Source organism: Elgaria multicarinata, chromosome 18 (assembly GCF_023053635.1).
Source record: "Elgaria multicarinata webbii isolate HBS135686 ecotype San Diego chromosome 18, rElgMul1.1.pri, whole genome shotgun sequence".
In the NCBI taxonomy this organism is placed as follows: Eukaryota; Metazoa; Chordata; class Lepidosauria; order Squamata; family Anguidae; genus Elgaria; species Elgaria multicarinata.
The window spans coordinates 4872821-4900403 of NC_086188.1; the positions used below are offsets into that span (position 1 = coordinate 4872821).

General features: G+C 45.6%; 1 protein-coding gene across 1 annotated transcript in view; it reads left to right on the top strand.

Annotated features, from left to right (window-relative positions):
• The window catches only part of DNAH10 (dynein axonemal heavy chain 10), an 80224-nt gene that overhangs the window by 50632 nt on the left and 2009 nt on the right, over positions 1 to 27583 (top strand). Inside the window, exons 52-76 of the mRNA XM_063144324.1 lie at positions 1108 to 1279; positions 2235 to 2438; positions 2909 to 2989; positions 3466 to 3663; positions 5096 to 5257; positions 6839 to 7013; positions 7435 to 7616; positions 9325 to 9461; positions 9744 to 9961; positions 10747 to 10968; positions 11340 to 11487; positions 12637 to 12916; positions 14132 to 14361; positions 15880 to 16153; positions 17352 to 17456; positions 17948 to 18102; positions 18339 to 18493; positions 19370 to 19553; positions 20044 to 20244; positions 21711 to 21920; positions 23169 to 23264; positions 23627 to 23798; positions 25136 to 25267; positions 26625 to 26836; positions 26945 to 27112. Coding sequence (XP_063000394.1) covers positions 1108 to 1279; positions 2235 to 2438; positions 2909 to 2989; positions 3466 to 3663; positions 5096 to 5257; positions 6839 to 7013; positions 7435 to 7616; positions 9325 to 9461; positions 9744 to 9961; positions 10747 to 10968; positions 11340 to 11487; positions 12637 to 12916; positions 14132 to 14361; positions 15880 to 16153; positions 17352 to 17456; positions 17948 to 18102; positions 18339 to 18493; positions 19370 to 19553; positions 20044 to 20244; positions 21711 to 21920; positions 23169 to 23264; positions 23627 to 23798; positions 25136 to 25267; positions 26625 to 26836; positions 26945 to 27112 — 4473 coding nt within the window. The remainder of the gene's footprint in view (positions 1 to 1107; positions 1280 to 2234; positions 2439 to 2908; positions 2990 to 3465; positions 3664 to 5095; positions 5258 to 6838; positions 7014 to 7434; positions 7617 to 9324; positions 9462 to 9743; positions 9962 to 10746; positions 10969 to 11339; positions 11488 to 12636; positions 12917 to 14131; positions 14362 to 15879; positions 16154 to 17351; positions 17457 to 17947; positions 18103 to 18338; positions 18494 to 19369; positions 19554 to 20043; positions 20245 to 21710; positions 21921 to 23168; positions 23265 to 23626; positions 23799 to 25135; positions 25268 to 26624; positions 26837 to 26944; positions 27113 to 27583) is intronic.

Sequence of the window (27583 nt, forward strand, 5' to 3'; positions counted from 1 at the left end):
GATGGTGGGACTGAAAGAAGGGCTTCTCCGGAAGATCTCAAAGCACGGGCAGGCTCATAAGAGAGAATACGTTCTTTCAAATAACCTGGACCCGAGCCATATAGGGCTTTATAGGTCATAACCAGCACTTTGAATTGTGCCTGGAAACAGACTGGAAGCCAGTGGAGCTGTTTTAACAGAGGAGTTGTCTTCTCCCTATAACCAGCCCTGGTCAACAGTCTGGCTGCAGCTCTTTGAACCAGCTGGAGTTTCCGAACACTCTTCAAAGGCAGCCCCACGTAGAGTGCATTACAGTAATCCAATCGGGATGTAACTAAGGCATGTTTCACCGTGGCCAGGTCTGACATCTCTAGGAACGGGCGCAGCTGGCGCACTAGCTTTAACTGTGCAAATGCACTCCTGGCCACCGCCGAAACCTGGGCATCCAGGCTCAGGGCTGAATCCAGAAGTACACCCAAGCTGCGGACCTGCGTCTTCAGAAGGAGTGTAACCCCATCCAACACAAGCTGAATCCCTATTCCCTGACCTGCCTTTCGACTGACCAGGAGCACCTCTGTCTTAGCTGGATTAAGCGTCAATTTGTTCGCCCTCATCCAATCCATTACTGCCAACAAACACCGGTTTAGCACAGAAACCGCTTCCTTGGAATTGGGTGGAAAGGCGTAGTAGAGTTTTTGGCCTCGCACCCACCGTTCCTTAGACTCCTGAACCAGGACATCTTTTGCCGCCATCTTGGTCTGGCATCCCTAGGGCGGCCTCTGAATCTCCACAGCTCTCATGCTTATCAACCTTCCTGCGAAGAAAGATGACACCCTCCTTGTCCCTATGTAGGTCAGGCGATGTTTATATCTTCCTTTCCTCTTCTCACATTATATACATTAAAGTATATAATAACATTAATTTTAAAAAATCCCATAAAAAAGGAAGGCAAGCAATCAGTCAGTAATTTGCCTGGACAAAATTGCCTTACATCACTCCTGGAAGAGACTGGGTCTCACACCCGGAAGGGAGGGTATTCCAATTCAGCTGAATGCCCTAGCCCCGTTCTACAAATTAGCGCTCCAGATTGAAATAATACAATCAAATCAATTTATGCCTTCCCTTTAGGTCTTTGAAATCGTTCTGAGCCGAGGATATGGAGAAAACAATTTCCGGGAAGACCTCAAGGTTTTGTATACAAAACTCGGTCTTGAGAATAAGTCCATGATATTCCTGTTTACTGATGCTCATGTGTCAGAAGAAGGGTTCTTGGAGCTCATCAACAACATGCTAACCTCAGGTAAGTTGAGAAGTGTGCTCTGCCCCAATTCACCACTCTTTAAAATCTTTTCAGTCCTACCGCCCAAGCCGCTGGGGTCACTCCAGTCAGGCAGCAGCAGCAGCAGCAACCCAAGGCATTGCAGATGTGCTTGGGAGGTGTCACACAGCCTGTAGACACTGGATTCAGCCACTATCAGGGTGCTGCGTGCTAAAACTTTCCCATTCTCCCCTGGAAACCTCTCCCCACCTCCACGTCCCCCGCACCAGCTTTCCTAAGAACCAGGCTCTGAGAACAGAATTATTATTATTATTATTATTTATTTATATAGCACCATCAATGTACATGGTGCTGTACAGATAACACAGTAAATAGCAAGACCCTGCCGCGTAGGCTTACAATCTAATAAGTTGTAGTAAACAATAAAGAGGGAAGGAGAATGTGAACAGGCACAGGGAAGTGTAAACAGGCACCGGGTAGGGTGAAGCTAAACAGTATAGAGTCAGAACAAACTCAATATTTGAAGGCTATAGGGAAAAGAAAAGTTTTTAGCTGAGTTTTAAAAGCAGTGATTGAGTTTGTAGTTCTCAAGTGTTCTGGAAGAGTGTTCCAGGCGTAAGGGGCAGCAGAAGAAAAAGGACGAAGCCGAGTAAGGGAAGTGGTTCTGCTCCAGGGGGGAAAAACCTGGCCCGGGGAACCTGGCCTGGGAAGCAGGAGAGAATCGGTGACCATGGGAAGGATGAAGCATTAACAATTCTCCTCTGCCTTCGTGTCAAGAAAGGCATGTTTGCCGGTATATAGTGTGGTTGTAGCCTCAGGCTGCTTCTCCCTTCCTGCAGACTAGGGAATTCTATAAGTGGTTAATATATTCCTGCTCTGGGAGATCAAGATACTGCCCAGCATAAGAGGAGAAAGGAAGGGTGTTCACCAATAAGCAGATCTCCCTTCTTATAACTCCTCTGACTTGATTTAATAGGAATAGTTCCAGCCCTGTTCCCAGATGACGAGAGAGACAATATTTTAAGCCAGATTACAAGCGAAGCAATGAAAGCTGGAGCAGGGCCAGCCAAAGAAAGCGTCTGGCAGTACTTTGTAAACAAGAGCGCCAACAACCTCCACATTGTCCTTGGGATGTCCCCCGTTGGCGAGACGCTGAGGACACGCTGTCGGAATTTTCCAGGTACCAAATAGTCCATTCCGTATGTTGGCAGGTAACCCTGCCCTGTCCCTGGGGTGCAGAATATCTCTCACCATTTAGCTATATTGGATGATCCTGGGTTCTAGTATTATGAGAAAATCTTCTCTCTAGCCACTTTCTCCACACCATGCATAATTTCATAGACCTCTATCATGTCCCCCCTTACTTGCCTTTTCTCTAAACAAATGAGTCCCAAATGTGTGTAATTCTGTCTGTAGGCTGCATTGTGCTTGCCACGGACTCGTGAATACATGGGGTGATATTCAGGCTACTCTGGTGTTGAACAGCAAAAGGACAGAACCCCTGTGACAGCAGAAGGAAGAGGAAGAGCTGGGGGAAGGCAGGGAGAAAGGAAAGATGCATTAACTGCTCCATATCATTTCTCAGCTACAATTACTTTTATGTTCTCGTTGTTCCCTTCTCATTATTTGCCTTCTAATTTCCCTTTGAAGGTCTTGTCAACAACACTGGAATTGATTGGTTTCTGCCTTGGCCACCACAGGCTCTGCATGCAGTAGCTAAGTTCTTTTTGGGTATGTAACATTCTTTAAGCAGGAGTTTTAACGGGAGTCTATGGAGTGCACAAATGTGAATTTAGCGGAGGCGCCTGCAGCTTTCAGGGGAAATTTGCCTACAGCAACCTCCCCCAATCTGGTGCCTCCCGACGGTTTGGATGTCAACTTCCATCAATCCCAGCTAGCATTAGCCAGTGGTCAACAATGCTGGAAGTCCAAAACATCTAGAGAACACCAGGTTGGGGAAGGCCTTTTAAATGACATACGGCATATATGAAGTCACCTTTAAATGTCAATGCATCTTTAGATTGACAAAGACAAGATTTTTTTAATTTGTTGGAGCCAATTGATACATTACAGCTACTAAACTGGATTATTTAAACCAATGCCCCTCTCTGTTACATTTCTATGTTGGAATACTGACCTAGAAATCCCATTGAGCTCTTTAGTTCTTTGATTTAAAAAAAAATATATATACATTCATTCTTTTCCAGGGAATAATCCCCTCATCCCCTCGGAAAACACAGAGGGAGTAATTGAACACATTGTCATGGTCCACGACTCGGTCGGAATCTACAGCAAAAAATTTCTGCAGAAGCTCAGACGGAGCAACTACGTCACCCCAAAGAATTACCTCGATTTCATTAACACCTATTCCAAACTGCTGGAGGAGAAGAATCTGTTCATTTTAGGTAACATCTATGTTTTTAATAGGTTTTGCAAACCTCAGACTGTTCTAAGACAGAAAGGATAGTTTTGCAATAATAATAATAATAATAATAATAATAATAATAATAATAATAATAATACCCTATTTCTTCGATTTTAAGACGCACTTTTTTCCCCATATAAACATCTCTAAAAATGGGGTGCGTCTTAGAATCGCAGGTGTGTCTTAGGTTTTTTTTTTCCTGTTGGTGATACTGAAATTAGTGTGTGTCTTACAATCGATGGCGTCTTACAATCGAAGAAATACAGTATATTTATTTGTTACCCGCCTCTCCCTCCAGATCGAGGTAGGATACAACACAAATGCAAATGCCATAAAATACGTATAATTAAAACATTCAAAACTAATATATCATTAAAAGCAGCACATCATTAAAAGGCATCTTAAAATTCAACTGGGAAGGCCTGCCGGAAGAGATCAGTCTTTACAGCTTTCTTAAAATCCGGAAGACTGTTAAGCTGACGAATCTCTCCTGGCAGGTCATTCCATAATCTGGGAGCGGCAGAGGAAAAGTTCCTCTGGGTACTAGTTGTCAGCCTTGTTTTTGTTGACTGGAGTAAATTCTTCCCAGAGGACCTGTGTGTGCGGGGCGGATTGTAGGGGAGAAGGCGATCCCGCAGGTAGCCCGGACCCAAACCATGTAGGGCTTTAAAGGTGATATCCAACACTTTATACTTTGCCCAGAAACTAATTGGCAGCCAGTGAAGAGATTTTAAAACTGGTGTAATCCATTTTAGTTAGTAACAAGGCTATGCGTGTGCTGTGATTCCACGGAAACTCAGAAAAAGCCACAAAACGTAGGACCGGTTGCAGAATCCACTTCCTAAGAATTTTGTTCAGATTGCATGTTGATATAAACTTACCAAATTTGCACCTCCTGAATGAACATGCAAACTGATTATCCTTCATTATTCACATGTCTCTGGATTTTGCAGTCCTGTTCTCCAAATAAGAAATGCATTAAAATTTATATATCAGGGGGAAGAGTATACAAAATGTATACAAAAATGTGCGTATGAGTGGGGGAAATTGTACAAAAACATATACGAGGGAGAACCGCTTGCACACACACACCCTTTCTCCTTTTCCCTTTGCCTCCCCGTGCAGCAGATATTTTATTACTTATTTATTTCAAATATTCAGGGCAGAAACTGTCGCGAGGCAGATCCCGCTATCCAGGGGTCTGAGCCGATCACTTCCAGAGGGCTTTTGAAATTAGGATGGCATGAATTTTGGCCAAGGGCCGCAAGTTGCCTGCCCCTGCCCTGAGTTATGCACATTAAGAGCATGTGGATAGTTTTACATGTGCAGCCAAGGCAGCCATTTCCTATCACGAAGGGAGGGTGTGCAGCCACCTCCGTCATTGCAAAGGCCCTTCCTCCTCTCTCCCGAAGCTCAGTGCAAACGTCTGGAAGGCGGTTTGGACAAACTCAAAGAAGCCACAATTCAGCTGGATGAGCTCAACCTGAAGCTTGCTGAGCAAAGGATCGTGTTGGCAGAGAAATCAGCTGCCTGCGAAGCCCTGCTGCAGGAGATTGCAACAAACACCACCATTGGCAAGTATTGCTTACAGCTCTAAGGTCTGTTCTGGCCTTCATCATACTTCACCCACAAGCTGAACCGGGCTCTCTTGGGTCGGTACTCTAGCTGTGGGATGGCTGAGTTTTCTGAGATCTTCAATAATAAAACGTGCAGCCCTCTTTGGTTCATTTTTGTGCTCGGCTGTATCCTAAATAACCCTAGAAATTCTCATGTTCTGAGCAAATGGTAGGGCTCACTTTCCTACACTTGTGTCCTCCTAAATTTGTACTTTAAAGATGTTGTTTCTTCAAAGGGCAATCAGATCCTCAAAGAATTTCTTGCTGTTTGTGGTTCCTCCATAAATGCTTATCATTTTTGCATGCTTTAGAATGGAATATTTTACCATGTATTGTCTTCTCATTTATGCTGTGAGCTGCTTCGACAGCCCATGGAAGTAATGCAGTGAATAAATGGGGTGGGGTGGGGTGGGGTGAGGAAGAACCCCCTCTAATACATTTGGGGAGAAAATATTGCAATTAACAGTATTTATTTATTTTATTACATTTATATACCGCCCCACAGCCGAAGCTCTCTGGGCGGTTCACAAAAGTTAAAAACAGTAAACATTTTTTTAAAAAGTATACAAAATTTAAAAACCATCAGAAACATAAAAACAACAGTATAAAAACAACAGTATCCTAACACTGTAACCTAACATCAGTAGCTCTACTTATACTGGAACTTAAGAGAATCAATGTTTTCTCTCATGCACACACAGATGCAGGCATTTTGCTTTCCCCCCTCCCTTACCTTCTTGCACATGGTTTATTAATCCACCCCAGATTTGCATATCTCTTGTGTATTTGTGTGGTGACCTGAGGCTGGAGAGAGGCAGCCCTCCGTCCCCACCCCACTGGGCCAACCATCATGTATAGTGTCATGTCTAACCTTACTGCCCCTGTTTTGGGAGAAGGTGTTTCAGGTAATCAATCATAATCAGATTCAGAACTAGAAGACGCAGTGCCAGACACCAGCCAGCCTGTACCAGTGGGGGAGGAAGCTCTCACAGGCGATTCCCCTGCTGGAAGTCAGCCCTCTCCAGAGCTTATATCCTCAAGGCCAAATCCTACACACTCAGTGGGAAGTGAGGTTTTTTCCTGAGGTGAGCGTCCCGACAAGCTAGCTGATGCTAGAGTCTGCCGGAAGCTCAAACGCACGGCATGGAAGGAAGGTGTGAGAAAGTCAGTTCGATTACGCCAGAACCTGCCTCCGCACCAGGCTCTCTGAAATTACAGGCGTTTGGGAAGTGGCTTCCTATTCTTCTTGAGTGGACAATTGTCTTGCTTAGTTTGCATAGTTTTCCCTTGGGGAACGTTTCCAAGAGGTTAGACTCTCTTCAGGTATTAGAGACGTTTGTTGCTTAATAAAAGCTTTGTGGAGTACTTAGCAAGCCTCGTCATTTGCCTCCCATCGAAAGCAGGAGTGTAATGAGAAACACGTCATACAGCTGGCCGAACTACCATTGTAAATATGTCATTTTACCACTAGGCAAAACAGTAAAGCCAATGCCCGTTCCGGGAAGTAATTTTTAAAGTTGCTCCTGTTCCATTTCTTAGCTGAGGAGAAGAAAAAACTGGCCGTGGAAAAAGCCATGGAAATAGAAGAGCAGAACAAAGTTATCGCAGTGGAGAAGAGGGATGCTGAGACGGCCCTGGCAGAGGCAATGCCCATTTTGGAGGCGGCAAAACTGGAACTGCAGAAGCTTGATAAGTCTGACGTCACAGAGATCAGGTACTTAAGTTGGGGCAGTCACCGTGTTGTCAGCAAGACGATTTCACACAGAAATGCCCAAAGGAATCATTCTGGTTCTCAGAGCGATCTTCTCCTTGGCCGTTCCCAGCCTAGCCCAGTGTAGTTATATTATTAAGGGAATCAGAGGCTTTCAAGGATTGAGAAAATCTATAAACAAGCTGATGACATCACTCAGCAGATCATGAAAACTGGCATCCTGCAATATGATCCATGGGAGGAATGGAAGTGCAGTTTGATATATATATATATATATAAAGCTTCAGCAAAACACAGAGGAAATAATTTTAACTCTGACGTTCTTACTTTTGGTGTAGTTAATTGTTGCACGAATGAAACCTTGTAAGAACAAGCCCTTTGAGTCTTCTTTGCCCCTGATCTGTATTTATTTTTTTCATTCCAGATCCTTCGCTAAGCCCCCTAAGCAAGTGCAGACTGTTTGCGAGTGCATTCTCATCATGCGAGGCTACAAAGAACTCAACTGGAAGACAGCCAAAGGGATGATGTCAGAGGCCAACTTCCTGCGCTCCCTCATGGAAATCGATTTTGATTCGATTACTCAGACCCAAGTGAAATCAGTCCGAGGTAAATGGCTCAGCAGCAGGATGAATCCTGCCTTTGGAACTGAAACTCATGGACTGATCCTGCAAATGTCGCAGCATTCTCCTCCAACCCCAGGGGTTCAGAGATCTAGGGAATATGCACCCACTAGTACATGACACCTCTTGTTTCCAAAAGCCTGGAGCCCCTGAAGTTTCTACTTACTACGCAGAGCAGCTGGTGGTAGATTATCCTGTGGTGGAGTAGGGGCTGTCCAGCAGGAGCAGACGCCTGCTTTTACTTCGCCTCTCTCTCAATTTCTCTCTTTCTCTCTGTCTCTGTCTCTGTCTCTTCCCTGGTCCAGCTGGCCCATCTCCACCTTCACGCAACCTATGTGTACAGTAACAACAGCCCTGGTACTGGGAACAGGAGAAAGAAGCAGGCAGGCAGGCAAAAACAACCTCAGGTGCCTGCTCCTGTTCTAGGTAGCTTGTCCCCTCTCCTGTCACAGGACCGTCTAACATCACCTGCTCTGCGGGTGCCAGTATGACAGAGAGGGAGGCAGCTGAAGACCACATCATGTGCCCACTCCTACTACAGCTGACTTGGTTTTGTTTTATTTGTATAGCTTTAATGCAGGGGTGGCAGGGGTTTAGTGGAGCCAGGGCTCTCGGGGACGCAGTGCCAGCACTTCTTTACTAGCAGGGACGCTGATGTCATCTGCCACCCCTCTCAAGACTTATTTATTTATTTAAGGATTTTTATGCCGCCATTCAGCCAAAAAAGGCTCTCACGGCGTCTTACAAAAGTATTTCTTGACAGTCCCTGCCCACAGGCTTACAATCTAAAAGACATGACACAAAAGGAAAGGGGATTGGGAGGGAGGAGGAGGCGGAGGGGGGCAAGGAAAGCAAATTCAGGCACTACAATCTTAGTTGCAAAGTTCAGCAGTTATAGGTGACAGAAGGAGGAGGGGGCTCTGAGCTGGAGCTGGACCCAGGCACGGTGGAGAGGTGCCTGGCTGCTGCTTCCTCCCTCACTGGTGGCCTCTGCAGAGACAGTTGGTAGCAGGAGGGAGGGGGCTCTCAGCTGGAGCTGGACCCAGGCACAGTGGAGAGGTGCCTGGCTGCTGCTTCCTCCCTCACTGGTGGCCTCTGCAGAGACAGTTGGTAGCAGGAGGGAGGGGGCTCTCAGCTGGAGCTGGACCTCTGAGTTTAGCTGCAGTCCCTGTAGTAGCTGCAGGGAAATGAATTTTCCCAGCAACAATATAGTGTTCCCTGTTGTACTGCAAAGTATTTTGGTGCAGGAATGCATCCACTATGAGTTATGTCCCCACCACCACCACCAACCAGGGCAAGATTTTTGACCTAGTCCATCCGTCCTGGCTTTTCTCCTCCAGTTCGTTCCCTGCCTTCACTCATGCCAGAGCTGGGCAATTCTCTACATGTCGACTTGGAACTATGTCCCATTTAGTTTATTGCAGCTTAACCCCTAGGTAAATGGGCATAGGCAAGCAGCACACTGCAAGGATTGTGTTAACTTGCAGATCCTCCAACAAAACATTTGCTCTCATCAGTTAATCATCTACAGTTAATCCTATCCACATCTACTCGGAAGTAAATCCCACTGAGTTTATTGGGGTTTACACTCAGGTAAATGCGCATAAGATTGCAGCCTGTAGTTGCTTTGACTTTTTCCTTTGAAGCAATTTTTTAACAAATGTAACATTAACTCTTGACATTTTAATTTGAAGGGCTACTAAAGAACTTAAACACCACTTTTGAAGAAATGGAAGTTGTCAGCAGAGCCGGCCTGGGGATGCTGAAATTTGTCGATGCTGTTATGAGCTACTGTGATGTGGCGAAGGAGGTCAAGCCGAAGAGAGAAAAGGTATGAAGAGAAAAATGGAGGTGGAGGTGGATAGAATAGGGTTCAAACTAGATGGGACATGGCTGTCCATGGTGGGAATTCCATCGACGTCTTCTTTAAAAACAGCTGCAGGGGAGTTGAATCAGAACTGGGACGGGGACAGGTTCTAACACTTTCCCTCTTTGATGCCAAGGAGACATCTAAGATGGCAATCCTTTAACTGAAGGCAGTTCAAGAATTTTTCAGAGGGACCAGTAACATAGGTGGAGATGCTGCCTTAGGAGGTGTCTTTCCTCCACGCAGGTGGCCAGACTGGAGCGGAATTTCTTCTTGAGTAAGCGCGAGCTGGAGAAGATCCAGGCTGAGCTGGAGAAGATCCAGAACGAGCTGAAAGCTCTGGGAGATAAGTACGAGGCGGCGATAAGGGAAAAACAGCAGCTCCAGGAAGAAGCGGAGATTATGGAACGGCGGCTTATAGCTGCTGACAAACTCATTTCGGGCCTGGGATCGGAAAATATAAGGCAAGAGAGCCCAAACTTGCACTGACGTTCTCTGTGTAACTTTAACGGCGATAATTGGGGGGGGGGGCGCCTTTGCAATCTAGACATTTTTGGCGGGCTGGGGCTTCCTAGGACAAGTGTCTTCTGTCTTTTGTTTGCCTTCTTCAAATGTAGTTTCCCTGACACCCAAACTCCTGTCAGTGGCCCGGCAGCTGCCGCTTCGCCCCACGAGTCGGAAGGCAAGAGTGGCTGCCATTCTTCCCCCCTCCCACAATGCCTTTTCAAATTTCCCTCGTGAGTGGAAATTATTAGAAGGTCTCCCACACCCCTTTGACTTAAAACAACAAAGAGTCTTGTGGGACCTTAAAGACTAGAGTTTATTATGGCATAAGCTTTTGTGGACTACAGGCCACATCCTCAGAATATTTGCCTATCAGCAGTTCCTCATGATGATTCCACAAATTCTTATTTAACACCTCCCCACTCCCTAAGTTTAATAGAACTGCTATCAAGAAAGCGACTTTTAAAAAGCCGTTTAGGTTCTTGAGACAAACACACACACCCAACCCCAGTCTGCTTTTTAAATGTGGATGGCGCTTTTTCTTTCATCCCTGATAAGTTATCGTTTCTGCTTTCAAGCAAGGCTGCTTGTTTTTTGCTCTCTCCTCCTTGGTTAGCTAGTTAAGCATGGCGAGACCCTGATCCTTGTCTGAATTGGATGATGATGATGATGATGATGATGGCACCCTTGAATTGCTTATAACTGATTTGCTAGCAAAGCTGAATTTTCACTCATTTTTGACCAGGTGGATGAATGACTTGGAGGAATTAAAGAGACGGCAAGTGAAGCTGTTGGGAGACTGCCTGCTGTGTGCTGCCTTCCTGAGCTACGAGGGTGCCTTCACCTGGGAGTTCCGTGACGAAATGCTGAAGGATGTATGGCAGTTGGATATCCAGACCCGAGAGATTCCTCTCAGCACACCTTTCCGATTAGAAAATCTCCTGACCGATGACGTTGAGATTAGCAGGTAGGTCGGGACTGTTCCCTCTGATGTCATTTTCCTTAATGTCCAGGTGGCCTCGCCCACTCTGCTTCTCTTTGGCTTCAGAAACAAGGCCCCATTGGTGGGCTGCCCCAGTCTGTGGCATATTTCATCACCTTTTTGTTCAGCATCTCTTTTGGCACTCATTAGCCTTGTTTCCAGCTCAATTTCACAGTCCCTTCCACCCCATATGCACAGTGCTAACAAACGAACACACTCATTCACCCATACAGACATTTGCACATAGTTATTCTGTCAGTCAACGGTCTGCCTTCGGACTCAAAAGCCTCTCAAAGAGAGGTTCTCTTTTGCCATTCAGAAATCTCTCCCCCCCCTTTTAATTGCTTTCATTGCAGGTGGGGGTCTCAAGGATTGCCTCCAGACGAGCTCTCCATTCAAAACGGCATCCTTACCACACGGGCCAGCCGCTTCCCGTTGTGTATTGACCCACAGCAACAAGCCTTAAATTGGATTAAGAGGAAAGAAGAAAAAAATAACCTGAGGGTGAGGGGAACTCTCCCATTTTTTAAAAACAATATGTATTATTACACCATTTAAACCTGACCACAATACAGGAAATTGGCCAGTGAACTATACTTGGGATTGGGGAGAAGGGACCTGCTGTTTAAGGCCAAGAAAAGACTTCACAGTAGTGCTAGAGGTTGCTTAGGAATAGGTGGTTCTGTGTGGTGCTTCACGTGCTGCTCAAGTATATTTCCAGGGCAGGTTGAAGGGCTATCAAGGGCCTGCTCCATGTTTCTCAAGTAGTTACCATGCATTGGGGGATCAGAGGATGGCAAAGGTGACCTATGTATTATTATTATTATTATTATTATTATTATTATTATTATTATTATTATTATTTGTATCCCACCTTTTGCCCAATGCTGGGCCTCAAGGCGGCCTTACAGTTTAAAATATACATGGAGGGAGGGGAAACAAAACCATAAACAATTAAAATACACAACAAAATTATAAGACATTAACATAGATGGAGGGCCAGACTATTCTCCAAAGGCCTGCTGGAACAAAAAAGTTTTAGCCTGCTTCCGAAAGCCCATCAAGGAGGGAGCCAGCCTAGAGAGTTCCAGAGCACCGGAGCAGCCACCGAGAAGGCCCTCTCCCATGTTCCCACCAAGCGTGCCTGTGAAGAAGGTGGGACTGAAAGAAGGGCTTCTCAGGAAGATCTCAAAGCACGGGCAGGCTCATAAGGGAGAATACGGTCTCTCAGATAACCTGGACCCGAACCATATAGGGCTTTAACTTTATAGGTTATTAGATTGTAAGCCTATGCGGCAGGGCCTTGCTATTTACTGTTTTACTCTGTACAGCACCATGTACATTGATGGTGCTATATAAATAAATAAATAAATAAATAATAATAATAATAATAATAACCAGCACTTTGAATTGTGCCCAGAAACAGACTGGAAGCCATATATTACTTTAGGTGGATGGCTTACCTTTCATTTCTCTGCCAAATGGTGAAAGGAAAGGAAGAGGGTGCCGTTGTAGTTGCTTTCAGTTTGAAGGCAGCTGTGCATATTGTTTAAATTAAAACACTTACTTTGATTGTATTGAATGAAGCAAGACTTGGTTGGTGAAGAACAGCATTTAGCAATGTCTACATATCCATGTCTTGTTCTCTCTTAGATGGCTTCCTTCAATGATCCTGATTTCCTTAAGCAACTCGAAATGGCCATAAAATACGGGACCCCTTTCTTATTCCATGATGTTGATGAATATATAGATCCTGTGATTGACAATGTCTTGGAAAAGAACGTCAAGACTGCTCAGGGCCGAACGTTCGTCATTCTTGGGGACAAGGAGGTCGATTATGATACCAGTTTCAAGCTATACCTGAACACTAAACTGGCCAATCCTAAATATTCACCATCAGTGTTTGGCAAAGCCATGGTCATCAACTACACAGGTGAGCAAATTCAGCTGGCTGGTGAACAGCACAACTTTTCCCCCCCTCCTGTGATGAATGAGTTGTATTTAGTTGTATTCCTCAGCAAAGGCCTGTACACTCTGCCAAACTAGATCCCAGGTGCTCAAGTGGCAAATATTTATTTGTTTTAGCACTTTTATCCCGCCTTTTAGCCAAAAACGGCTCTCAAGGCGGGTTACAAAATATATTTCTTAAGACAGTCCCTGCCCACAGGCTTACAATCTTAAAAAAAGACATGACATAAAAGGAAAGGGGAATTGGGATGGAGGAGGAAAAAAAGGAAATTTAGGCACTCGATTCTTAGTTGCAAAGTTCAGAAGGTCATGGACACAGTGGAACGGCTACCGCTTCCTCTCCCTCTGCAAATCGTCCTTGCAACAGAGTCTGATGAACATAGAGCCTACTTCGTTCACCTAGTTTAGGTTATTCACCTAAACTAAATGGATTCAGTTCTCCACACTCAAAATCCAAGAGCCGATGATAACTGAATCAACAGAGAGCAGTGTTGCAAGCCATCCAGAATTAATTAACTCATATCCTTGAGTTCTTCCATTTTCTAGGGTAGCCCGGAGGGTGTAGTTTCCAGACCATTTAGTAGCCAGCCATTCTACCTGAAACAGTTGAAGAGACTTCAACAGGCTCTTTTGAGCTATGTGGTTTGAATTTTGTTTGGCTACCACCTTGTAGAACATTTCTGGAAAGGCAGGATAGAACATTTATATCCTATCTTCCTTCCATGGAAATCTGTGTGATACACCTGGGGACCCTGTTAATCTCCCATCCTGGCAGTGTCCGGATCCAGACCTGCTTAGCTTCAGTAAGGTTACTGCATCATGCACCTTCATACCATGTCCTGGAATAGCCTCCATTCTTAACTATGACATTGTACAGTAGATATTAAACCTTGCCCATTAACTTTTACCGCTGGGCTAAACATGTTTGGTTCAATTCACAATGCTTGTTGTGATTCTTGGAGCTGCATGGAAGTTGATGAAAAGTTGACCCTTGGTTGGTTCATCTCGGTCTCTGAACCAACCAAGGCAGTAAAAATCCTACAAGACGTTGTAGGACTGATTTAATGGTACTTAAGGCATCATAATCCTTACTAAGAAAGATTTAACGACCATCTCAGAGTGAAGGTAATGTTAGAAAAATAACCTTGTCCTTGTTAAACTCACCACTACCACCACCCAGTTACTCTGAAAGGTTTGGAGGACCAGCTGCTCAGTGTCATTGTGGGATTTGAAAGACGTGAACTGGAAGAACAAAGAGAACATCTCATCCAGGAAACAAGCGAAAACAAAAATTTGCTGAAAGACCTAGAAGACTCTCTGCTCCGCGAATTGGCAACTTCCACCGGGAATATGTTGGACAACGTAGACTTGGTGCATACTCTGGAGGAAACCAAGTCCAAAGCTACGGAGGTATGAGCAGTACACACAATTCTGCAAATTTTCTGCCAACTAGCTGCCTTCATTCCTCTGGGATCCATTTCAGTCTTATTGACTCCTTCAGTTAAGGACTGAGTTGATTTTTTTTTTTATGGAAAAACTGTACACATCAATTCCTTAAAGGAACAGCTCTTCCATTTGTGCCTTGAGAAACAGTCTCCATTTCAAATTGCCTTTCCTTCTGCCGTACCCCATAGCACGGGGGCAGAGGACGGGCACTGCCTATGGAGGGTCCCAGATTCAATCCCTGGCACGCCCAGTTAAATGATCTCCAGTAGCTGAGCTGGGAAAGGCATAATGTCAGAGCTCAGAGAGCCACGGCTCGGCAGAACAGACAATCCTGATTAGATCAGGGATGGGGAACCTCTTTCAGCCCGGGGCCCACATTCAATGTTGGAGAAGCTCTCGCAGGCACAATCCAGTAGTGGGTGAAGGGCCAAATGCCGAAGGGTGGGACAGAAACACAATAAGCCCCAAAGGAAGTGAGGCAGGTGGCTACCAGGAGGAGCAGGGCCTTCTCTTCTGTGGCACCCCGGCTGTGGAATGAGCTCCCTAAGGAGGTTCGCCTGGCACCTACCCTATATTCTTTCAGACGCCAGCTGAAGACCTTTTTATTCTCTCAGCCTTTTAACAGTCTACGAATTCAATCTTAACTTGGCTGTTTTAAATTTGTATTTTAAATTTCTGTTTCTGCACCGCTGCTGATTTTATCCTGGTTGTGCTTTTATATTGTATTTTATATCATGGGTTTTTTTTATACTGCTTGTTTTATACTTTGAATGGTTTTAATTTTTGTGAACCGCCCAGGGAGCTTTGGCTATTGGGTGGTATAAAAATGCAATAAATAAATAAATAAATAAATAAATAATACATAAATAAAATACCAGCATATTTGATCTGAAAGCTCTTACCAGTAACTGAGCTTTAGGGGAGGCATTCCAGCCTTTTAGAATGGGGTGGGGGAAGCCAGGAAACGACCAAATAATCAGTGTTTGAAGTGAAAGGGGGTGGGGCCAGGAGAAGGGGGAACGGCCATCTGGGGGAACCCCAGAGGGCAGGATTGGGACCCCAGACCCTAAGATTCCCCACCCCTATTCTAGATGGACCCATTGGCAGCGCCTTCATAAGGCAGCTGCTTGTTCAAGGCCACATAATCAATCCAGAGCTGCATATTATTTTTGAGTGGATTTAGGGCAGCTTTTCTTGTTTCGTTTCCCCCCACCCTCCTTATTTGAAAATAAACGTCCATGCAGGAAAACATGATTTCAGCACTGTGTGTGAAGCACAATGCGGATCTTTCACCCTCCAAGTATCTGGGCTGAATATCTGGGGGCATTAGGATGAAAAACAACTGCATTTTACGCCGTACTTCAGAATACCCGCTCCCAACGTTTATTACATTTCCTCCTAATACGTAATTTTATGTTGAAAGACCTCGAAGGCAGCAGCCTTCAGACTGAATGAAAATGATTGCTTCTCTTCTGCAACCAGGTATCAGAGAAACTCAAGCTGGCTGAAAAGACTGCCGTTGACATTGACAAGCTGCGCGACGGCTACCGCCCCGCTGCCAAGAGGGGCGCCATTTTGTTCTTCGTGCTGTCCGAGATGGCCCTGGTCAACACCATGTACCAATACTCCTTGGCCGCCTTCTTGGACGTCTTTGGGCTCTCCCTTCGGAAGTCAATGCCGGACACCATTCTTGCAAAAAGGTTGCGAAGCATCATGGACACGTTAACGTTCAACGTATACAATTACGGCTGCACAGGTTGGTGCGACTGAAAAACTACAGGCAGAAACAGTGATGGAAGCATCTTCAGTGCAGGGCATAAAACAAAACTGCATCTTTTCACAGCCACGTTTTGTGGAAGACCCACCCCCACCCCCGTTTCCCTGCAGGTTCCTTTAGGGTGGTGCACCTTCCTTGGTCCTTCTTTCTTTCTTTCTTTCTTTCTTTCTTTCTTTCTTTCTTTCTTTATTGATTGCATTTTTATACCGCCCAATAGCCAAAGCTCCCTGGGCATATATTGTCATTTGAATAATATGGCCTAGTCTCAGAGGTGTGTGGTGTAGATGATACTGCCTTGGTGAACAGGAAAGTTTCCATGGTCATCAAGCGGTTTCCTAGTCCTCATGAACGTTGGGGTTGGATCTGGGACAGGTAGGAATGCCACAAAGAACCAGGCCTACGGGGACCAAAAATGGAGATGCTGGATAATAAGTGGTTTAGTCCAGAGGAGTGAAGGGCTGGAGGGAGAAGGCTGAGCACCGGGAAGGAACACCAAGTCATGGGCTTGAGGACCAGTTTAGAAAGTAAGTGCTGTGTTGTCAGGCAAGGGCCCCCTGCACAGGCACAAGTATACACGTTCTGCCAAGCAGGACTCATCTTACTGACACTCAATCTGAACAGTCAGCTACGAGGGTCCTGAAGAGGCTCATGAAGCTACTGCTACAGGAATTGTACATGCGGGTTCATTGGGCCAGAGCTACAGTTTTCAAACTTCCCATCTCCAGGGAACGCTTTTCCACATCAGTTTGTCTGCTGAGAAACTGCCCACCGTCTGCCATGTGTTTCTCTGTGCGCTGAAAAGGATTCTGGGGCATGTTTGAGGTTGCAGACGCAGTTCCTGTCAGGCTTCATCACCCTGCATCAGCTGAGAATGTGCTATAAAACTTGGCCCAACTCTCCTCTTTGGGGCTACGCAGTGGCAGGAGTGATGTGAAGAACTCCACCACCATTGCTGCTTTGCTGGTTGAGGGGCTCCTGATAAGCCTCCAGGGAGCCTCAGGGCTCCCCCTGCCAGATACTTAGGTCCTAGGATTTGCAGCTCTATGCCGAACCCTTCTGTGCAGTATTCCATTTTGGGATCTGAATGACGATTGGCTCAAGTCTTTTCTACATCTGGGTTCGGGGCGGGGTGGGGAATTGCATCTCACAATGAAGGCTCTTGTGGTTTCATTCACAGGCTTGTTTGAGAAGCACAAGTTACTCTTCTCCTTTAACATGACAATCAAGATTGAACAGGCTGATCACAGAGTCCCTCAGGATGAACTGGATTTCTTTTTAAAAGGTAGCTTGAATACTTTCCGGGACTCAAACCAGATCTTCCCAGATAGAACAGCTAAGCTGTGCCCTAGAGTTACTCAAGACTTCCATCAATGTTTTTATTTATTTATTCGTTTGGCTTTCTAGTCCTCATTATCCTTCAGAATGGGACGCCACACTTCATAAAAAATAGATCTTAATGCACACCACGCTTTGTAAAAATAGGTTTTTATCGCACAGGTGAAGCAAAAGACAAAGTTGCTGCTTCCTGAGCTTTTTGTAGTACTTTGTAGGACTCCTATCATTTAAAAGCCACTTTGAGTAAGTTTATCTGATTTGATCCACTAAAATCGTTGTATCAAGCTATCTGAGGTTCTTTTGAGGTACAGGAAGATGGAACAATTCCATTCCCCAGGAAATGAATGAAAGCTGTTTGCTGTTCGGAGTGTATTTCGAAAATGTATCTGTCTCCTTATGCATGGATTGCGGTGCTCACGTTTCCTGTCCTGTCTCCAGGCAATCTTTCTTTGGAGAAGAGTGCCCGAAAAAAGCCATGTTTCTGGCTTTCTGATCAAGGCTGGGAGGACATCATCCGCGTCGCTGAACTGTTTCCAGAACAGTTTGGTTCTCTTCCAGATGATACGGAGGATAACCCAAGTGACTGGAAAGAGGTGAGTGAGAGTCCCTATCCTGAAAGTTCAACCATGAGTGTTCCAAATCAGAGCAGGGAGTGGCTGGCTCTTCCGGAGTCACCTTTAGGCCAAGTGTAGATGTGCCCAACCGGGCCTTTTTTGGAGGGGGAGCGGAGGCCATGGAAGACTTTGCAAAATCCCTAGCGGTCTGCTCCTTTAGAAGCATCATCAGATGTCCATTCCACACTGACTTGACCTCCCGATTTTCTCCACAGTGGTACGATCTTGATGCCCTGGAACAAAGCCCCTTTCCCATGCACTACCGGCAGAGCCTCACCTACTTCCAAAAGCTGCTACTTTTACGTTGCTTCCGGGTCGACCGGGTCTATCGTGCAGTGACTGACTATGTTACTCTCACGATGGGTGTGAAGTAGGTGACAATCTTCTCTTTCTTAAACAAAAAAAAATAATGTCCGTGTTTTCTGTAGAAAGTCTAGGAAGTCTTTCTGTAGAACATTTTAGGATGTTTTTAGGATGTTTTAATCGTGTATGCTGTGTTTTTAATCAGTTTTTAATGTGTTTTATATTCACTGTTGTTCCCTGCCTCGATCCAAGTGGAGAGGCGGATAAGAAATAAATTATTATTATTATTATTATTATTATTAGTAGTAGTAGTAGTAGTAGTAGTAGTAGTAGTAGTAATAGATAGTCATGACTGTCGTGTACTATAGCTGCTCCAGCTTTCTCTGGGAGACGAATGAGGCAAAGTGCTAGGCAATTTACAAAGCTTTATTGTAAGCAATAAACACTTCTGTAACACAAACTAGGCAAACTAAGCAAGACAATTGTCTGTTCAAAGAAAAAAGGCTTTTCAAACGTCCATAACTTCAAGGTGGTTGATGCGTGGACGATTGCTCATGCAATCTGTCCGACTGTCTCTTTGCCGCTAACCTTGCTGAACATTTTAGTTTTCGGCAATTCTTAGCATCAAGTAAGGTTTCTGAATGCTCACCCCCGGAAGTTGACTCCCTGTCCACTGAAAGCATAGAATTTGGCCTTGAAGAGATAGACTCTGGAGGGGGCAGATTACCAGCTGAAGCCTCTCCTGTGTGAACCTCCTCCCCACTGGCTCTAACTGCCTGGTGTCTGGCTCGGCGTCTTCTGAGTCTGAATCTGTTTCTGATTGATTACCTGCATCACCTGCTCCCAATACAGGAGCAGTAGGGCTATACATGACAATGACAACCAAATTTGGCTCCCCACCCCATAAACCACTTAATAATGTTCCCTTTCCCCTCCTCCCCAGATATGTCCAGCCTCCAGTGATCAGCTTTGAAGCCATCTTTGAGCAAAGCACCCCGAACTCACCCATAGTTTTCATTCTGAGTCCTGGCTCCGACCCCGCCAGTGACCTGATGAAACTGGCTGATCGGACGGGCTTTGGAGGGAATCGACTGAAATTTCTGGCCATGGGGCAGGGGCAGGAGAAGGTAAGCTCAGGTTAATGGGGTTACTCTCCTCGGTATATAGGCAAGATTTCTGTGCTGGCAAGGAAAGGAGAAGTGGGTTGCTTCCTCCTCCTCTCCCCCTGTCTCCCAAGGGAATGCAGCCCTTCACACCAAAACAGCAGCCCCACCTGTACTCTAGAGGCAGGGCTTCTGTGGGTCAGGCCAGGCTTGTCCATTCCCTGGGAAGGAGGCCCCTTCCGGTCCCATCCTGCCTGCTCAGAGGCAATGTGTTTTCCTTCAGAGTTCTTCTCCATTTTGCCTCTTACTCAGCATTTCTCTCCCTCTAATGAAGGTGGGAAGGGAGTCTTCTATTATATTTTTATTTTTTAAAAGATGGCTTGGCTGAGAGAAGCCAGCTAAGGAAGGAGCTCTGTATGGGAATGTATTCCGTATTCCTTTGGCCAAGGATTCCTTCTAGACTGGACCAGCAGCCTGACTCCTGGGCTCCCTGTGTCTCTTTGCCTTTGTCCAGGTTGCGCTGCAGCTGCTAGAGAACGCCGTGGCCCGTGGGCAGTGGCTCATGTTACAGAACTGCCACCTCCTGGTGAAGTGGCTGATTGATCTGGAGAAGGCACTAGAGAGGATCACTAAGCCACACCCGGATTTTCGCTTGTGGCTGACCACAGACCCTACGAAGGGCTTTCCGATTGGGATACTCCAGAAATCTCTAAAGGTACGAATCCCGTGGCGTGACATCAAGAAGAGGGCTTGGTGAGCTTCCTGGATTTTGAGGAGGGCCTGGCCTGAACTGGTCTCGTCCTCGTGTACCCCACAGTCAGGTACTGAGTCAGGGGCTGAGAAAACTCTGCCCCCTTATGTTCGCACACAGATCTTTTATTTGGTCTTCTGTGGGGGCGGCCTTGGGCCTGGGGTGGGTGGGGTGGCAGGGGGCGAACAGCGTGAAATGTGTTGGGAGCCTCCCCTGTTATTTCCTGTATTTGAAAACGTCCAGCCAAGGTCTTTGCTGAGCTGAGCCTCTATGTCCGTGGGACAGACCATCTGACAGGATGACAGCATCCAGCTGTTTCTGAAGTCTGAGGCATTTATCGCAAGTGAGCTGATGATTTTTAAAGCGTGAGCCAGAGAAGCTCCGCTAACGATCTTTCAACGGCAACTTTGTTTCTCCTCCTGTAAATCCCTCGTGTCAACCCAATCGTATCTGCAGGCAGATGTTGAAGCAGCCGGGTGACCCTTCGGTAATATTCCCTAGGTCAGAATTTCCTCCGGGTCTCCGAAAGCCCGGTGTCAGTGGGGGCTTCCGCAAAGAACGTTGGTTGCAGAAGGGTCGTAAGCCCAAGTGGCAGAGCGTGCGCTTTGCGGCGGAGGCTGATGGCTCTGATGTCAGTGGGGCGGTGAATCCGCTCCGGGTTTCAGTCAGAACTCTAAAGGAGCTATCCATCGCACCTTTAGAGTTCTGACTGGTTTGGACTGATACCCAGAGTGGATTCACCGCCCCACCAACCTCAGAGCCACCAGCCTCCATTGGTGCCCCTTGGATAGCAACTTTAGAGTTAGGACTGAAACCCAGAGTGGCCTCACCACCCCACTGACCTCGGAGCCACCGGCCTCCACCACTGCTTTGTACGCCGAACTTTCCTGGTGGAGTCTGTGCCATCTCCAGATGAAAAGGTATTGAATATCAGGCTCTGGAAAGTTGTGAGACCTTGAAGCAGGAGTAGGCAACCTGGTGCCCTCCAGATGTTACGGTGGCTGGGACTTGTGGGACTTGCTGTGTAGACCATAACATCTGGAGGGCACTGAGTGGCTTACCGCTGCCTTGGAGAGCCAAAGGAGACAATATTGAGATAGATGGATAAATGGTCTGGCTCTGCTTAAACCTGTGGCTGAAGTTTAGGTAGGGGATGTAATCGTACAGCTGGTGGAGATCAAGAATTCAGCATTAAAGAAACAAAAACAAATATTGGTCAGAGATACATGAATTAATTTTGAAACAACCCTCATCCCCCATGAAAAACAATGCTTTTTTATAGAAGTTGTAAACTTTTGGGAAGGAGCAGAGAATAGTGTCTCAACGCACATTCTGCATGGTAAACGTAACCTCTGAGAAAGAGGAGCACTTGAAAGTCGGTTCCTCCGGCAAACCCAGTCACAGGTCGCTGTCATTTTCTCTGCTGCTAGGTCGTCACAGAGCCGCCCAATGGGCTGAAGCTGAACATGCGAGCCACCTACTTCAAAATCTCTCATGAGTCTCTTGACCAGTGTCCGCACCCTGCTTTCAAGGCCTTGGTCTACGTCTTAGCATTTTTCCATGCTGTGGTTCAGGAGAGAAGGAAGTTTGGGAAGATTGGCTGGAATGTGCCTTATGATTTCAATGAATCCGATTTCCAGGTAAGGAGCTCACTCCAGTCCTCCAAGAGTATGCAGTCAGCATCTTCTGTGATAAAAGAGTGTCTCCAAACTCCCCGGCTCCCAGCTTGGCTTTTTCAATGACATTTTAGGTCTCAGTTTTTTAAAAGTCTGGCTTATAAATCAAAGGTTACAGCTTCCATTAAAAAATGTATTTATTTAGATTTATATCTCAAATGCTCAAGGCAGCTCCTAAGTAGGGATAGGGGGGAAATCTTGTTTGGTTCGCATTTTAATTTGAACAAACCTAATTCACGCTTCCTGAACTGAAATACAAACTGGAAAGCACATAGCCTTAATTTTTTGCACTTCTCCCAATTTTGCAATGTAGTTCTCCAATCAAAAAGTGCCTGCAAAATGCATACTTTAGGGGAAATTGCACACAAAAATACATATGTAGGAGAAATGCCTACAAAAACGTATGTTTCTTCTACTGCATACATTTCTCTTAAAGTATAGAATTTTGTTCACATTTCTCCTAATGTGTGCATACAAATGCACACATTGGTATGTGTGGGGGAATGCATGCGGACCTGTTGTTAAACAGGATGGAACAAATACATGCTTCAAAAAACTCAGAAACTGTAGAAACCAGAACACTAAGATTCATCCATGCCTACTAAGGAACTTCTGTCAGATTCCTAACTAAATCCACCTGTTCTGAGATCCAGTTGTTGTTTGTATTGTTGTTGTTATAGACTTAAAGTTTAGATGCTCTACAATGATTAAGAAAACAACACAACCTCTACCTGCAGGATCACAATCTACTAGGCACAATTTTTATTTTATTTTTTTAAAAGGGGGGGTGGATAGGGAGGGAACAGAAAAATAAGCAGTTGGGCTGCAATCCTATACACACTTACTTGAGAGTAGGCCCCCATTCAACCCAAGTATCTGACTAAAGTTACCTCAGATGGCGCTAGCCAACACTAATTCTTCATAGCTGCATAAATGTTCCGTGACCAGGTCGATTGGCCACTGAGGGATGCAGTTCTGGGAGAAGAGGAGGCAGCTGACAGTCCCCACAGACTGGGCTGGGCTGTCTCACCTCTTCGGCTGATGCGGTCCCATGGAATGACTGCTAACAGACATTTGGATTTTCCGTCTTGTTTCAAGGAAGAAGGCGCTGCTGACTTTGGGAGTGGGGTTCTGCGAAGACTAAACCAAGCCAGTGCCAGAGTGACTAATCCCTAACCTCTTCATCCCACTGATATTTAACAACTGCTTTAGGTCTGCATGGAGATCCTCAATACGTACTTGACAAAAGCATTTGAGCAAAAGGACGACAGGATTCCCTGGGGCAGCCTCAAGTATCTCATTGGAGAGGTGAGCAAGCATGCAGGAGCTCTGGAGGGCCAAAGCGGTTTGCCAGAGGGAAATCTGGAAGTGCCTCATACTGCTAGCGGTCAGACTCTGGTGCTCGTGACGCCCGTCATTGTCTGCTTCAGGCCTGCAGAACCTCTTGGCCTGAAAGAGGTTCGGAAGCCCTGGTTTACCCATCCCTACTAGCCTTTTAACTGCCGATGCCAGGATTTGAACCCAGGGCTTTCTACATGCAAAGCGTGTGCCCTGCTATTAATCCTCAGCCACTGAAAGTGAGCGTGCCAGGACAGTGTCTGTTCCACGTGCCTAGGAACGCAGGGAGCAATGCCGCCCCGTCCCTAAAGATTCGCCTCGCCCATTTCTAGGTGATGTACGGTGGACGGGCCATCGACAGCTTTGACCGGCGCATCCTCAGCATCTACATGGACGAGTATCTGGGGGACTTCATATTCGACACTTTCCAGCCCTTTCATTTTTTCCACGACGACGAGGTTGACTATAGGATCCCCGAAGGGAATTCAAAGGACGCGTTTGTTGGTAAGCAGAGCCTTTCTGTCTCGTGGCTTTCAAATTTCCTTTGACTGCCTCGTCTCCAAGAGCCTTTTTCTGTCTCTCTGGTAGACGTCTGGAGCCTGTCCTGTCCTGATATTGATTTTCACGAGGAACAATCCTGCAGTGCAAGAAAGCCCATTGAAATGGGTGGGAGCTGCGATAGAGCCCTACTCTGCATATGTGCAGCTGCCGTTCCCTTCCCTGCGGCTTGCACCGAACCTCCCTGCAGGAATCTTCCTAAGGAAAATAAACCTTTCTCTCTGTGCCAGGGGGGCAGGACCTCTTTCAGCCTGAGATCCAAATTTTGTAGAAGGTCTTGGGGCTGCATTCCAGTCATAGGCAGGGCCAAAGCCCCAGATGCCACCAACTTGTAGCTTTAAAGCTCTTCCTGCCAGTAACTAAGGCTTCGGAGAGGCTCTTGCACTTTTTGGAATGGGGGAAATACCGCACAAAAGCCAAGAAACTAGGTGTTTAGGGAAAGGGGGTGGGGTGTTCTGGAGAACCCCAGACGGCCTGATTTGGCTCTTGGGCCTAAAGTTCTGACCACCACCCCCCTGCTCTATACCAACCCCCCTGACCCCATTACAAGCTTTGGGGAGGCTCTGTTGTCCGTGACATGGCCCACAGATTCCTGTTTAGTGACGACATGGAGATGGGCCTTCTCTGCAGTGGCACCCACCCTGTGGAAGGACCTCCCTTCTGAAATATGTCAGGCCTGTTGAAAACATATGTTTCCTTTGGCTTTCTCCCAGGCATGAGCTGTCTTTGTAGAAGCCTCATGACAGTAGCGTGTGTGTATTCTTTTTTGTTTTGTTTTTATTCTTTTCTAAACTGCTTCTGGATTTGTTTCAAATGAGAAGTGCTATATAAATGTCATAAATAAATAAACAAATGAAGCTGGGAAATGTTCGTGCCAGGGAAATGTAAAACACAATTTGCATTTGTGTTTTTAACCTGTTGGTAGTTTTATGATGGTTTTAATTTTTGTGAACCGCCCAGAGAGCTTCGGCTATTGGGTAGTATAAAAATGAAATAAATAAATAAATAAATAGCCTTTAATTTTGCACCAGAAAAAATGTTAACTTTCTCCTCTAGCCCTACGTTTCTTCCTTCTTTAGGCTCTGCTCCTATTTCTTCCATCATTGCTTACTGGCTACCTAAAATAAGGAAGGAATTACTCAGAGTTCCCTACAGTGTGTTGAAGCTCCTTGGGAAGCAAAAATTACTCATTTGTTTTAGATAATGAAAAGATTCTCTTTACAGAAGTGAACTTGGCTTCCAGGTCTTTATTCCTTCCCTCCTCCCCCCTCTTCATTTTACAGAAGAGATAGAGTCCCTTCCGCTTGCTAACACGCCAGAGGTGTTTGGCCTTCATCCTAATGCTGAAATTGGATACTACACACAGGCAGCTCGGGACATGTGGTCACACCTTTTAGATCTCCAGCCTCAAACAGGTATGGCTCTTAGCCACTTTGGACCAAGTCTTTCATTGAGGGCTAGACTTCCATTCTGTTGAAAGTCTCAGAAAGCTATGAGGAGGTACCTACCTTAGGAAGTCATAGCTAAACCTATAGCTAAAAGGATTAAGACAGTAGGTTATGTGAAAGACCTCTTTCTGCCGGACGCTCTGAAGATCCGAAGTTCCTTAAATTGCTGTTCTTTTTTGAACACCTGCAAATCCATGTTTATGAAGCCGTTTGCAAAGTCACCGACCCACATTAGCAGGAGTTTTTCATGTATTTATTAGTGCATGAACAGCAGCTGCATTTCCTCTCTTCCGAAAAGACACACCAATTCTCGGGTGGGTGTGATGGAGGCGTCCAAAACATTGCATCATTGCTTCCCATCACCCAGAAAGGCAGGAATCTGTGATCCTGAAGGAGTACCGTGTCCTCTAGCCCCACTTCCAATTTCCTTGCCTGCGGTCTCTTTGGAAGACAAAGTGCATTTAGAATGTAGAGCTGTGTTTCTAATCCAGTTGAGAACTTTCTGGGTTAATCCAAAATAAGAGAAAGGTGCACTGCAAACTTCAACTAATTTTAAACTTGTTTCTCTATCATGGCTCCACACCCCCGGAATTCTGGGAAGTGTAGTTTCATGAGACAATGGGTGTTTTTTTAAAAGTAGAACACTTCCCCAAAATGATAGTTCGTATGTTTAAAACCTGCATCAGTTTGTAAATGCAGTTGTAGCCATAGATTGATGTAAGATTGTAAGACCACTTCCAAGAACATTTCTTTTAAGAACAGAGGACACTCTCATTTTAACATGCCTGATTATATGAACACATAAATAATTAAAAACACAGTGTTCATCTGCATTAATTGATTTTGTGAACATCTCCAGATGGTTGAAGTGAATTAATGATTACGTGGTCTTATGAATGTGCCTTTAAAGGAAGCCAGATTCCAGCTGGACATCAGGAAAAACTTCCTGACTGTTAGAGCAGTACGACAATGGAATCAGTTACCTAGGGAGGTGGTGGGCTCTCCCACACTAGAGACATTCAAGAGGCAGCTGGACTACCATCTGTCAGGGATGCTTTAGGGTGGATTCCTGCATTGAGCAGGGGGTTGGACTCGATGGCCTTGTAGGCCCCTTCCAACTCTGCTATTCTATGATTCTATGAAAATCAAGGAGCTATGTCAGTAAACTGTTTTGGCAACAAAGAGAACTAAACTAGAGCCTCTTTTATTAATAAAGCTCAATAATCAGCTATTTCTAACTGAACTATATTGGATTTTGTCTTCACACAAACTGGAGATGCCCACTATAGACTGTTCTAATTTCTGTAAATTTAATTCATTTTAGGTGAATCTGGTACTGGGATAAGTCGAGATGAATACATTGGCCAGGTTGCTAAGGACATAGAAAACAAGATGCCTCAGATCTTTGATATTGATCAGATAAGAAAAGTCTTGGGAATTGAAATTTCACCAACAACAGTAGTGTTACTTCAGGAACTGGAACGCTTTAACAAACTCATGATTCGTATGACCAAGTCACTAGCTGAACTGCAAAGAGTAAGCAAACCTGTTTGGAAAACTAAATCACCTTTCCGCCAGCCTTTCCTTTCTGAGCTCATTGAACAGAGAAGTGTAGCAAGCATTTTCTTGTGATTCTCTCACCAGGCCTTGGCAGGGGAGGTTGGAATGAGCAACGAACTGGATGAGGTGGCCCGCGCGCTCTTTAATGGGCACATTCCAAACATCTGGAGAAAGCTGGCTCCTGACACGCTGAAAACACTGGGCAACTGGATGATTTATTTTAGGAATAGGTTTCTCCAGTACACATCATGGGTGAGTGCAAGGTGCCCTTAAAATTTCCTTTAAGTGGAAAAGGAACATAGCTCAGGGACAGAGCATGTGTTTTGCATGAAGGAAGTCCCAGCTAGTGGGGAAAACATCTGCCTGGGACCCTGGAAACGTGCTGCCACTCAGAATAGACTATACAGGACTGGATGGACAAAGAGCTTGACCTGCTATAAGGCGCTTCCTGTATTTTCTTCCTTTGGGGATCTTCATGTCTGTGGAACTGTGGAGCTATGGAACACTTCTTCTTACATCAGTCCGTTGGTTTCTGTCCACCACTCTGCCGCAAAGATCATCTTCTTGGCTCGCCGCTCTGGCCATGTCACTCCACTTCTGAAATCTCTTCATTGGCTTCCAATTCACTTCAGAATCCAATATAAACTTCTCCTGTTGACCTTCAAAGCTTTTCACGGTCTAGCTCCTTCCTATCTCTCCTCTCTCCTCTCACACTATTGCCCT